Raw genomic sequence first — 13,763 nt, 5'->3', positions numbered from 1 at the left:
CAACAGGTCAGATGTCACATCGGCTCATATACTCCCAGGTTTGCGAGGTTGCTGGTAATTGATACTAAAAGTTCCAGAGTAAGAGGAACAATGCAGGCTACGTTTGTCATGAAAAGCAGGGTGATGGGGCTTGTCTTGGGACCCTGTTTGGTGTCACTCTGCCTGGCTCCCTTGGTACCGTGGTCCATCAGGACCATTACAGAGGTCACTATAGAGAGAAAAACAGCCGTCCATGTAATGGTGTTATGAAAATACAAATCCCTAAATCAAAATGATGCTCTTTGATCCTAGTGGGGCCGAGCATCAAAGTGGAGGAGGGGGGGATGTAGCAGGGAGGAAGGCCAGAAAAGAAGCAAGCAGGTCTGTGTTCTGATAATGTAGCAGGGAGGAGGGGATGGCATAGGAGGGAAATAAAACTTAAAAGAATCTAAACGTGAAGAAGGTCACTTAGCACTGAGAAAAAGCTAGCCAGTGTAATCATATATGGGATAGGTGTTGCTTCTTGCTTCTGTAACCTGCTTACAAGAATATAGAAGGCAAGACCCCTTTGTTCCCGGGGCTCAACCTTTGGACACAAGTCCGCTGAGTTGCTGCCAGCATGCTAATAAATATGCTTCCTGAAAGAGCCTCGGTGTCTCATTTTCCTGTTCTTGAGTATCCCATAACATTCTTCTTCTTTTTTTTTTTTTTTTAGGTACTAGGATTTGGGCCTTGTTCTTGCTAGATAAGTGCTCTACCACTTGAGCGACCTACGCCCCTGCCCTTTTTTGCTTTAGTTTTTCAAGTAGGGTCTCATGTTTTTGCTGGGGCCAGCCTCAGATCATGATCTTCTAACTAAGCCTCCCACAGGGCTGGGTTGACAGGTGTGTTACCACCACACCTAGCTTGTTTGTTGAGGTGGGACATCTCAGTAACTTTTTTCCCAACTGATCCTCACTATCTCTGCCTCCTGAGTAGCTGGGATCACAGGTGTAAGCCACAGCACCCTAGCCTATTCCATTCCACTCCACTCCACTCCACCCCATTCCATTCCATAGGAATGGGCTGCAGAATTCAGGTCTATTGAGGACTTCCCCTTAACTCTCTCCTCCCACGTGGATGAACAATTTGCCCCAACACTGTGTGATTTCTCCCTCCAATCTGGCAGAGTCTAATTTATAACTGTTCATGAACTAAAAAGCATGACATATGAGCTCATCTTGTTACCTCTCAGGGCTTGTCCTCTCTCTGCCATCCTCCACATGGCCACCAGAGGGTTGTCTTTACTCACAAGGCAAATCAATCTTTCTGCTTAATGCTCTCAGCCCCACCCTGAGGCAAGCAACAGAACTTGTTTTTGTTTTTCTGTTGGGACTGGAGTTTGAACCTCAGGGCTTTGCCCTTGCAAAGCAGGCACTCTACCACTTGAGCTATAGCTCCAATCTATTTTGCTCTGGTTATTTTGGAGATTGGGGGGGGGGGGTCCTCTGGAACTATTTTCCTGGGCTGGCCTTGAACTATAATCTTCCCAATCTCAGCCTCCCAACTAGCTGGGATTATAGCCCTGTGCTTAGCTAGACATTGCTTGTTCTTATAGACAGGTTGGTTCTCAGGCCTGGGTTTTGCTCAGGCTTTGCTCAGTGCTGCCTGAGGGACCCTGCTACCCCTCTGCATCATCTGGAGAGGAACTTGTAAGATTCAATTTGGGTTCTACTTCCAAGGCACCATGCCTGACCTGCAAACTACTAGGTGGCTCAGAGCCCTTGTTGGCCTCTCTGTATAACTCTTCCTAAAGAGCCACCATGACCCTCTGTGTTGTTTCCAAGCACCTCTTTATCCAAAAGTTGAATAACCTGAGCATCAGTAAGAACAGAACTGCACTGAATTGCAACATATTAAACATGTTCCAATCTGTGGGTTCATGATGTTACTAAAAAAGAATAAATAATAACCACTGAAGAATGCTGAACAAGCAACTGTTTTCTCCTCTGTCTCCCCTCTCCTCCCTCTCCCCCTCCCTTTCCTTCTCTTTCTCCCTTTCCTCCTTCCCCATCTTCCTTTTTCCCCTTTTTCTTTTCTCCTTCTCCTCCTCCTCCTTCTCCTTCAAAGTTCTTGCCCTGTAGCCCAGGCTGTTCTACAACTCACTATGTAGCCCAAGCTGGCCTCGAACTCTCAATCCTTGTGTTCAATTTCCTATGTGTTGGGATTACAGGTGTGCCTCACCACACCTGGCTCTTTCATCTTTTATAAGGCCACTAATTTCATTCATGAGGCTCTGCCTCCATGATTCCAACCACCTCCTAAAGTACCCACTACCTTAAGTCATTATTCTGGGAATGAGGATTTCAACATGAATTTTGGGAGGAAATAAACATTCAGACCATAGCAAATATATATGCAGAATTTATAAAATTTACAATTGAAAAAAGTAGATTTACAATTGAAAATTTATTCTGAGCACTCTGAAAGGTTTTCTTGTAACTGAGTCGATTACCTATTTTTAAATCCAAATTAATTTAAGTTAACTTAATTAAAAAGTCTAGTTCTGCATTTGCATCAGTCACATTTCAGGTACTCTATAGTCGCAGGTGGCTACGAGCTACCATATCAGGCAGGGCAGAGAGATCCTGTCTGTAGAACAAACAAGAGGCATCTATTATGTCTGAATTGCACCATAGGAGTTGTAATGCACCTCATTAGATTGCCACTCCAGTTGGCTAGATAATAATTCCTACCATTAACTGAAGTTCTTTACCGATAATGCTGTGTCAGGCATTTTATATACTCATCTTATTCCGTCCTTACTGGAAGTTAGGAATAGTGTGCTCTCTATAGAGCAAACTGCCTTCCTGATTCACTGATGAGTGTGTGGCGTCCGTGATACCCTGCTTTCTGGAATGATTTGGAAGATTCCTTTAAGTGCTTTAATGCTGAGTAAGTCTTTTAGGCACTCACTGGCTCTGGACCCTGGGCAAATTACTTAACTCTTTAATCTCCGGTCTCCTTACTTATTTGTGAAAAACTCAGTTTTTGTAAAGTGGTCACATCTTTTATTTCCTTGGTCCATCAAAGTACACGTGTTCTGTAGATAGCTGAAGAGAAGCTGGAAAGCCAAGGCTTGACCCATAGGTGGGGTAATTTCCCAGAAGGGTCTCTGGATGAGGAGGCTAACAGAGAAAGCAGTGGGCTCAGCCTGGCCTCACAGCTGGAGAGGTGAGAGGGAAGTGGGGCCAGAGAGAACACTCAAAACCAAAAATCTGAGAAGGAAGCCCTGGGGGTGCAGAGGACTTTAGAAAGTCAGAGATGAAGACTCAGGGTGGGCCAGGCACTGGTGACTCATGCCTGTAATCCTAGCCACTCAGGAGGCAGAGATCAGGAAGCTCGCGTTTCAAAGTCAGCCTGGGCAAATAGTTTAAAAGATCCTATCTCAAAGATACCCAACACAAAAGAAGTCTCGTGGAGTGGCTCAAATGGCAGAGTGCCTGCACAGCAAGCAGGAGACCCTGAGTTCAAACCCCAGTCCATTAAAAAAAAAAAAAAAATCCTTGGTAGGAAGAGGGTGGAGCCTGAGAGCTGGGAAGTTCGGGAGGGAGGAACTCCAGCAGACCTCCGCAGTCCTTAACATTCCCTAAAACTCTAGAGCACTTCACAGTTTTGACTGGCTTCGTCATCATTTTCATGGCTCTTTATAGCGAACAAATGCAAGCATCCTTATCTCCCTTTTTGGAGGAGAGGGTAGAGAGCCCCTCAGGAGTTAAGAGCTGGGTCCCCAGCTTATTAGTCAGGGGCAGCGTTGCATCCACTAGGGTCACAGGTTCACACTTCACTTTTCCAAGCACCCTTTCTTCCACCCACTCAAGTTAGGAGAGGGTGCAGGGCTGGAGTGCGTGGGTGTATGGGTGTGTGTGGGGGGGGTGCTCTGGTGTACACCTCTGAGCCTGGAGTTTTTCTTTTTGTGTGCTGCCAGGGCTCCTTGCTCCTGGGGGACTGGACTGCCCTGGGCCCCTCTGCAGTTGTGGGAAGACCCAGACGTAATTTCTCCCTTCTGTTCAGCTTCTCAGCTTCTGTCTCTCCGCATCTCTTCTCTTCAGGTCTGCTCGGGTGAGAGGTGATTCCGAGGAGTCCGAGGGTTCAGTTGAGAAGGTGGCCCAGAAGGAGTGGGACTTTGGGTGGTGGGGACTCCCGGACTGAGAAAAGAGGTGTTGGGTTGGGGGTGGGAGCGATTGATCATTAAGCCAGCAACCACACCTCCAACAAAATCCGAGACCCCCACTCTTCCCCCATTCCACTCCCCAGCTGGGGCAAGCGGCGGAGCCTTGCCCACAGGAGTCAAGGCCACGCACCTGCTCCTGCCTCCGACCTGCGTGGCCCTGGGCAACCCCTCTGGGCTCCAGTCCGATCCAGATCCTCCGCGTTGCTGGGGTCTCCGCCCCTCTGAGCCGCAGCTTGGGCCCCGGCTGAATGTCGCTGCCTGGAGCCGCCCGAACCCCGACGCTGGAACCCCAATCCTGAGCTGAGCTGAGCTGCGGCGCAGGCCCCACGTCCAAGTCGGAACTCGACGGCGCGGCCCACTCCCTGCGCATCTCCCTCGCTTGGCTCTTGGGGCACTGACAGTGGCTCCATTCTTGGCACCATTCACTGCCGCCCACTCCGATTCTCAGCTCCAGCTATGGCGAGGTAGGGGGTCCACCCAGGCAAGGGGGGCGGGGCACTGGCGTGCTCCTCCGCTGCACAATGGGGCCAGCAGAAAGTCACCTCCTCCCTGGGGACAAAGCGGCCGTGCCCCCTACGGTCCAATCCCCATCGGTCCTGTGACCTAGATAACTGAGACGGAGACTCGGCTTAAGTGTCCAGAGGCGCGTTGGTCTTACCCTTCCATTGCCATCGCCCACCTGTCCCCAGAATGTGTTGGCCAAGGGGACCGATGCCAAGTTGGACAGCTTCTGTACCCTCCCCCACTGACATCCTGGGAAGAAGGGGGTGTGTCACAATGCTTTCTATTTGTGGTTCTCCTGGGGAGGGCGTACGTGTTAGGATTTTTTTTTTGGGCATCTGCGAGCCGGGAGTCACGAGGCGTCATGTCTCTGATTCAGGCTCAGTACCTCCTAGGGATCCTTTCTCTCGTTCCCTACCGGCCCTCATCTCCCCCGGTCTGACTTTGTTTCCTTTCAGCCTCGCCCCTGTCCTTTTGGGCTCTTTGTGTGACTGCCTTCTTTGTCTCTATCTGGCCGAAATTCTCCTCTTCCTTCTCCTCCCTACCCCAGTTCTGAGAAGCCACCAGCCTCAAGGGCATTAATGTTTCAGGTGTGTAGGACAGTGGGCGTGGCGTGGGTGTGGGTGGGCTCTCAGCATGCCCAGAGATGACTCCAAACACCCCCTTACGTGAAGCAATCATTCTTATCGATGACATTGAAAGAATGGTCCTGTGGATGTGGGGATGGCCCGGGAGCCCCTGCTCCTGGAGTTTGGTCCAGGATATGCCTGAACTACATCTCCCACCGTGCCCTAGAAGCTCGGGCTTCTGCCTCTGCCTAAACATCCTATGGGAGTTAGTTCCAAGGTTCCAGGTTATAGAGGGTGCTGTACTGGAGTGTGGAACAAGATGTATGGATCCAGCCCACAGCTTGGACTTGTCCAAGAGTTTCTGACCTACCTTGTTCCCAGTACTCACCTCACATAGGGTTTAGGGACCCCTTCCCCCCTCTTTTTTTTTTTTTTTGGCAGTACTGGTGTTTGAACTCAGGGCCTCACGCTTTCAAAGGCAGGTGCTCTACCACTTAACCCACTCTACCAGGCCTGTTTTGTGTTGGGTATTTTTGAGATAGGGTCTCATGAACTATTTAACCAGGGCTGGCTTCGAACAATGATCCTCCTGATCTCTGCTGATTAGCTAGGATTACAGGTGTGAGCTACTGGTGCCTGGAGGGTTTAGGGACTTTGAAACCTTTGCTTATGCCCCCTTAAAGGGAACAAGGGAGAGGGAGTACCTGAGAAGGAAAGGTGAGAGAGAAATTGGACAGTCCTTTTTTTCCTGGTAACTCCCCAGCCCAACATCTCATCCCCCAACCCCCAACCAACTGTTATCTGAGATATTGAAGAGCCCTTTGAAAACAGTCTTCCTCTTCTGAAAGCAAGGGAGGGAGGCCTGCCTTATGACTTGAGTTAGGAGGGGTGAGTTCTAGTTACAGCCTGCTTTGCCCCCATGGGAGCAGTGGGGTATTGCTGGATTCACCACTGAAGTGCCAGCTTGTATTTTCCTGGGACCTTGGTTGGTTCAGATTGTCTGGTGATGCAAATGAGAGCCAAGAGGTAGCTTGCTCATCTCTGGGACCCATGGTCCTCAGAGCACATGCTAGGAGTCTGGCACTTGGGCTGGTCCCAAGTGTGCAGGTCTGTATATTGGTCAGGGCAGAATGGGGGCTTTCCTATCTATCTCTGGTTCTGGATCAAGGTAGCCCACCTTGGACCTTTGACCTCTGCCAGGGACCCATTAGTTCCTGTCTGCACTCTTCAGGCTGGGTTTGGAGACCCAGCTAAAGCAAAAGAGGTCTCTTCTACTGGTTTAGGAGGCAGGGAAGTTTAACTTTTAACCTGGCTCTGCCCAAAACTCCTTTTGGACCAGGTTTTTAACCTCCTGGAGCCTCAGTATTCTTCCTGAGAAAAAAAGAGAAGGTTGAACCTTGGGTCTTCACACCAACAGTCCAGTACTTGCTAAAAATTCTCTGAGCCTGGATTCCCCTTCCCTGTGATGATGCTGGTCAGATGCTACTTCACCCAACCTGGGCTTCCCTGGGAGAGTCTTGGCACTGGAATAAGAACCACATAAGAAAGAGGGAGCAGGAACTCTTGGTTTTGAAGATTCTTGTACATAGTAAGCATGATGTATTTACATAAGCTGTGTTTATGGTATAGAAGTTTAAATCATCCCTGAGCAGGGTGTGGTGGCTCACACCTATAATCCCAGAACTCAGGAGACTGAGGCAGGAGGATTTCCAGTGCTAGGCCAGCCTGGGTTACATGATAAAACACTGCCTCAAAAAGGGGGACAGGAGTGGCTCTCACCTGTAATCCCAAATACTGAGGAGGTAAAGATTGGGAAGATTGAGGTTTGAGGCCAACCAGACCAAAAAGTTATACTCTATCTCAATCAGTATGCCCAGCTTGGTGCTGCTCACCTATCATCCTAGCTATGTAGAAAGTCATAGGTAGGAGTACTGAGATCTGAGGCCAGCCTGGACAAAAAAAAAAAAAGCAAAATAACTAAAAATGACAAGTAACTAATGTGCTGGGTGCCCATGGCTCATGCCTGTAATCTTAGCTACTTAAGAGGCAGAGATCAGGAGGATTGTGGTTTGAAGCCAGCCCCAGACAAATAGTTTGTGAGACCCTATCTAAAAAAACACATCACACAAAAAAAGTTGGCAGAGTGGCTCAAGTGGTAAAAGCGCCTACCTAGCAAGTGTGAGGTCCCAAGTTCAAACCCCAGTGCTGCCAAAAAACAAAAAACAACAAAAACCAAACAAACTAAAGCAAAAAAAAAAAGGGCTGGGGACATGGCTTAAGTGATAGAGCCCCTGTCTAGTAAGTGGGAGGCCCTGAGTTCAAACCTCAGTACTGCAAAAAGAAGACTGAGGAGGAGGAGAAGCTGGAGGCTCATGCCTGCAATCCTTGCTACTCCAGAGCCCTATCTCAAAAAATACCCAACACAAAAAAGGACTGGTGGAGTGGCTTTGGCAGCAGAGCACCTGCCTAGCAAGTAGGAGGCCTTGAGTTCAAACCCTCAAAAAATGGAGTATACCCCAAACACCCCTTGGTAGTACAGATAATCCCCTCCCTCAAACCTGGGTCACATTTTTGTTTTCAAAAACTCCAGCCAAGCCTGGCATGGTGACTTACACCTGTAATCCTAGCTATTTGGGAGGCTCAGATAGGGAGGATAATAGTTCGAAGCCAGCCTGGGCAAATAGTTTGAAAGACTCCCATATTCAAAATAACCACAGCAAAATGAACTGGAGGCATGACTTAAACAGTAGCGCACCTGCTTTGAAAGTGTGAAGTCTTGAGTTCAAACCCCACTCCTACCCCCCTCCCTGGAAAAAAAGTCCAACCAAGCTAATATTCCCACAGAGTAGCTGGCTTGTGTCCCTGAGGATGTTGGTTAATGAGGTTTAATGCAGGTAATGTGAAGGGAGCATTATGATTGGCTGAAGAGAGGAGGGGGGTTCAGTTGGTTAATTTGGTTGGTCTGGAGGAGACAGGTCTGGCATGAGGAATCATCAGGACTTGGGAGGGGGGATTTCTCTTTGGCTCCATCTCTCAGCAGGGAAAATAAAAGAGCTGGCAGTTTGGGGTGTCAGATCTATAGGGGACTAACACGAAAGAAAGACACTGAGGGGCTGAGGAAGTAGCTCAGTGGTAGAGCACTTGCCTAGCACCTATGCACAAGACCCTGGGTTCAATCCCTAACCGCACACACACACGCACACACACACAAGACTTTGAGGAATAGGTAGGGCAAAGAAACTCCTGAGTGAAGAATGATGCAAAGAATACAGAAGAGCCTCTGCGCTCAAACTCCAATATAAAAAACAAAACAAAACAAAAACAGGAAGAGAGGTTTCCTTTTCTTTTTTCTTTTTGGCTGTACTGGGGATTGCACTCAGGGTCTTGTACTTGCTAGGCAAGCAAGCACTCTACCACTTGAGCCATGCCCCAGTCCAGGAAGAGATTTGAGATTTTTAAGATGAATTGGGGCAGGGGCAGAAGAGGGGGTAAGTGTAGTTATGGTGGACATTTTCTTTCCTGGACCAGCAGTGTCCTTTTCAAAATTACCACCTAGCCCTGAAATGGAGCCCAAGTCCCTCTAAGGGAGGAGAGAATAACCTCAAGCAGGAAGAAAGAAAGGAGGTTTTGATTGTCCTACAAGGAATAGCTTGACATTTTCCAGTGGAACCGTTCATCGGCCCACTCAGTCTCCTGTGTATGTGGTAGTGGTGGTGGTGAGGTCCTAGTGCAGCAATATGGAACACACTTGGGGTCTGCATCCTCTCCCTTTTCCCCTGGGGTGATACAGTGGCAGAAAAGGCGCTGATGAGGGGGAGTGGTGGACCCTCTGCCCTTCCCTGGGGCAGAGCGGTGAGGATGGGATTTCCCCTTTGTCTTTGCAAAGGAGGTGGGCCCCTTGAGGGAATGGCCCTTCCGAGGGCCTTTTTCTTTTGTCTGGGCACAGAGGAAATCTGGGGTTAGTCTCTGGGGAGCTCACTAAGGGTCCTGCATGTGTGAGGGTTGAGGACATTCTGGTAGAGGTGGAGCTGGAAGAGTGGGATTTCTGGGAACTGGTGGTGGAGGGAAGGAGCTGGTCTGGGAGCTGAGTTGCCATTTTGGAGGTCAGCCTGAGGAGTAGAAAAGAAAACTTTTTTTGTGTGTGTTGAGCGATACTGGGGTTTGAACTCAGGGCCTCCCACTTGGTAGGCGGGCACTCTACTGCGCCACTCCGCCAGCCCTTTTTTGGGTTGGGTATTTTTGAGACAGAGTCTGGCAAACTGTTTGCCTGGATTGACTTCAAATTCCCATCCTCCTGATCTCTGTCTCCTGAGTAGCTAGATTACAGAAATGAGCCACCAGAGCCCTGCTAAGAAAAGGTGTTTGTATAGAAGGGGATGTTGAGACTGTTGTGTAGAGGTTCATATATGAAAACTGAGGCTTCTGACATCAGAGTGGATTCTATCTTTTATGCAGGCTAATGAAGCTGGAATCCACCTGTGGCATAGCACCTCAGAGGTCCCTAAATTGGAAAAGGAGGCTTCTCCAGGTGTGGCGCCCACCTTCAAACCCAGCTACAGGAGACTTGGGCCAATTCCAGTTCCAGATCAGCACCTCTGGGGGCTCAGGCAGGACCTGAGACTAAGGTTAAACAAGTCCTTGGGGGCCAACCCTAGGTTCAGTTGGGGACCTGGGGCAGAGATCGAACTGTTCGACTTTGTGGTTGCCACTGAGTTTGTGATAGCCAGGGAAGAGTGAAGAGGCACTGACCATCTCAGGGGGCATCAATAGTGGCCTCCACTTCCTCTGAACCCTACCACAACTGGCTCGGGGATCACTAGAGCAATTCAGCACATCGGAGGCTTAGCGAGAGCTGGGGAAAGGGGTCCAGGCTCAAACCCAGCCAGGTTTGGGAGCTTGGACCTTAGGAAGGAGAGGGAGCGAGCCTTCTCCCATCTGGGAATATAGAGCCTGCTTTGGGATAAAAGTGTACGCCTTACGGATCAGAGGCTATATCAGCGAAGGTGGGGCATATGGAGAACTCCAAACAGCGGAGGAACACAAGGGAACAGTGACAGCTACGGTGTTTGGGGATTAATTTGGGAGTTTCTGCAGGCAGAAGCACAAAAAGAGTGAAACAGGCAAGAAGAGGTAGACTAGAGGTGGGACCAGGACCCCGGAGCAGACAGAACTCTTTCTGAGAAATGACCTAGAAGTTGAGAGTAGAGCTAACAGTTGGCTGGGGGAGGACCTAGGAGAAAGTCAGGCGCAGTGGGTTGCCAGCACTGGCCACTAGCTTCTGGTGTGGAGCCAAGGAAAGGGGGCATGGTGCATAATTTAAACGTGGTGCTGGCAGAACTGGATCATCTCAAGAGGCGGAGAGGCCCTGGCAAAAGACTCTTCTGCCAGCTCTGGAACCCGACACCGAAGTGCTGAGGAGAGAGCTCCCTGGGCTGTCCCGCGTCTGACCTGGCAACCTGGGCGGTGACGACAACCCCTGTGCTTGGCGTGAGAGTCCTGTGAGCCAACAGTCCTGGCAGGGGTGGAGGAGGGGAGGGATTCCCTAAAGGCTTCCGTTGGCAGATTGCGGCGGAGTTGGTGAACTTGATCCACGCTGGAAGAGACTGCTGGTGGAAGGGCTGCGCGTGGCGCCCCGGGAGCGCGCCAAGGGCGTGGCTGGGCTGCTGCAGCGCTTCTCAAAGCTGGTCAACGACAACACCTGGGGGTCAAGAAGGCATGGCTCACCCGAGACAACCAGCTGGGCTCCTGGTAGCTGAAGAAATACTGTTTAATCACTAAGCAGGTGAGAAGGACAAGGGAGCGCGCATGGTCAGACTTCCGCTGCGGCATAAGGGCGTCCGTTCGCACGGACTTTCTTTCTCTCTGGGCTCTAACAAATGGAGCAACCTGTACCCTGGCACTCTCAGAGGAAGTCAACTCCAGACTCTCATCGCTTTAGTCACCTCTACATGATCTTGCCTTTCTACAAGGACCCCAAAATCCTACTTTGAGCCTTCGTGCTCTCCCTGGCCCCCTACTGATCTGTCTCCCTCGCTTTCACTTCCGCTTGGAAACTCAGGGACCCACATCCTGGCTCCCTTATCACTCCATACTGATCCCTACCTCTGGCCCATCCCTGCTACCCTCGGTGACCCAGGCTTTTACATACCCCCATCCACCTGGGTCCCTCACAGTGGGTTCTCCTGGAGGGCCTAGGTGGGAATCTGTGGGTATGAATGTGGAGTGAATTTGCAGAGAGGCGTCAGGCTTGCCAGCCCTCTGGCCTCCTGGCACTCCTCCCGCAGGCATCCTTTGGGCTCGATTTAAACGTATCCATTACTGGCCAAGTGAGCAGGGTTTGAGGCTGCAGGCCTCAGGAATCTTCGAACTGCTGTCCATATAGGCAGTGTCTGTGTCAGGCGGAGATGTGACACGCCGCCTGTTGTGGCACTCCGTGCAACGCAACGTGCTTTCATCATCCGGGACTGACAACAACCTGCGCCTCTACTGTCTGCTTAGGGCCTAGAGTGGCATGTGCGACAGGCGCGCGTCCTCGCGTGCTCACGCTGCGCACGCGCTTCTTCTCCATTCTGCTACAGCACCTGGCGCCACCTCAACGTCCACGCGTTCTGCAGCGGCGGCGCTCATGTGCAGAGCCAGCTGCTGTGGCACCTGCAGCGCTGGCCTCAACGTAATGTGCCAGCTCTTCCTGGCGCCCCAGCTTCGGTTCTGTCAGGCTGGCCAGTATCTGCTGGAGGCCAACATCTGAGGCCTGTCTTTCTAGAGGGGAGCAAAAAAGCACTTTAGGCCAGCCCCCTTCCGCAGATCCCCAGCCAGCCACGCCTCTACCATTTCCAAACTCCGCCCCCTGAGATGTAGGTCTCACTCCTACCCTTACCCGGTGTCAGTCCTCGTCTTCCCATTTCTCCTTACCTTTGTCTGCCATCTTGCCTTTAGCACTCCCAAACGCACTTGTCAACGCTGGCATCAGAACTGATGGATTTAGGGGAGCCCTTGCAGTATTATCTACCCTCTCTCCTTCCAAGAGCTGGTCCCTTTAGATCCCTTCTCCAATCTTGGGAGTGGACTCCGAGCTTCTAGGCTTCTCTCTTCTGCCCCCTAGTGGGTGGAAGCCGGCAGAAGTTTGTGCTACGCCCAAGCCCCGGCTGGGAGGGGTGTGTGGCCCAATCCATGATACTCCTCTCCCTCCCTTCTGCCCTTTCTAAAACCTCCGTGCTGGTCCAACGCTCCCCTCCTCACTGCCCCTTCAGTCTTGCGTGCCTGTAGATCTCTGTGTGGTCCCGGCTTCTCTGTCCCTTCATTCTCTTCCTCCCTAGACCTCTCCGACACTTAGCTCCTCAGTGCCCCTATACTGAAACCTCTTCGTCATCGTCCCTGAGTATGAGAGAGAGAGAGAGAGAGAGAGAGAGAAAGAGAGAGAGACCCTGTAAATGAAATACATTTAGAAGCCCCCCTCCTCCAATTTGGGCCTCTGTTTACCTCAGGCAATGTACTTTTTTGAGCATGTCCCTCTGACTGGGGTTTCCTGCAACTTCTCGGGAAGATACTATTTCTCAAGGTCCCTCCCCTAGACCTCCAGTTCACCGGAATTCTGGCTGCAGACTTTGGCAAAGTGGAGGGTAGATTCCTCAGACTAACATATGGGACACCTCTTGGTTCCAACCAGGCTGACATAGTAGGACCAGAATCCTCACCTCCCAGTATTTCTGGACACCGCGCCCTCCCTGTGTATAATATATGCTCTTTGGAATATTTATTTATTTATTTATTTGCAGTACTGGGGCTTGAACGCGGGGCCTACACCTTGAGCCACTCCACCCACCCTCTTTTGTGAAGGGTTTTTTCGAGATAGGGTCTCTCAAACTGTTTGCCTGGGCTGGCTTCAAACCTCGATCCTCCTGATCTCTGCTTCCAGAGTAGCTGGGATTACAGGTGCCCAGCTTACTTATTTATTTATTGGAGACCATCTCTCATAGGTAGTGCAGGCTAGCCTGGAACTCAAGATTCTCCTGCCTCTGTATGGGATTAAAGGAGTGAACCACCATTCCCAGCCTGGACTTTCTATTTAAATTCAAGTAGTAACCTTGTATTTGTACAGCACTGTTTACTATACTGGAGATTCCCCCCATCAGCGTCAGAGGGAGGAAACAGAGAGGCTCAGATAGACTCCAGTGACTTCTGAGTCACTCTCAGTAGCTAGAAGCCAGGCAGGGACTGGAACTCAGGTGTGCCAATCCAGAACATGCCCAGAACCTTGTTGTGTGGTGTTAGCCTGAAAGTCTTGTTGGACAATTTCTGGGGAAATGTTAACCCCAGCACAGGGTCGACTGAGGATGGAATCTAAGATGTGGGCAGTGGAGGGTGTCAAGAGGTGGGAAAAGATGGGCTAAGGACACAGTCACTGCTTCACCATTCTCCCCAGATCCGGGTTTGCTGCTGCATGCTCTGCCTTGGCAGCCTCTTGTACCTGGCCATACTGCCACCTTCCTTGACATTTTCAC

The 13,763-nt window shown here is 50.6% G+C and overlaps 1 protein-coding gene across 1 annotated transcript; it reads left to right on the top strand.

Moving 5' to 3' along the window:
• Positions 1–9,721: 9,721 nt before the first annotated feature.
• Positions 9,722–12,010, top strand: Nat16 (N-acetyltransferase 16 (putative)). The gene is given in 8 exon segments (XM_020173683.1): positions 9,722–9,743; positions 9,746–9,978; positions 10,825–10,861; positions 10,864–10,947; positions 10,950–11,044; positions 11,645–11,711; positions 11,714–11,921; positions 11,923–12,010. Coding segments are annotated over 8 exon segments (834 nt in total).
• Positions 12,011–13,763: the final 1,753 nt, after the last annotated feature.

Source organism: Castor canadensis, chromosome 6 (assembly GCF_047511655.1).
Source record: "Castor canadensis chromosome 6, mCasCan1.hap1v2, whole genome shotgun sequence".
Taxonomy (NCBI): domain Eukaryota; kingdom Metazoa; phylum Chordata; class Mammalia; order Rodentia; family Castoridae; genus Castor; species Castor canadensis.
Note: the sequence above shows the minus strand (reverse complement) of the source record. Positions and strands in the feature narration are given on the sequence as shown.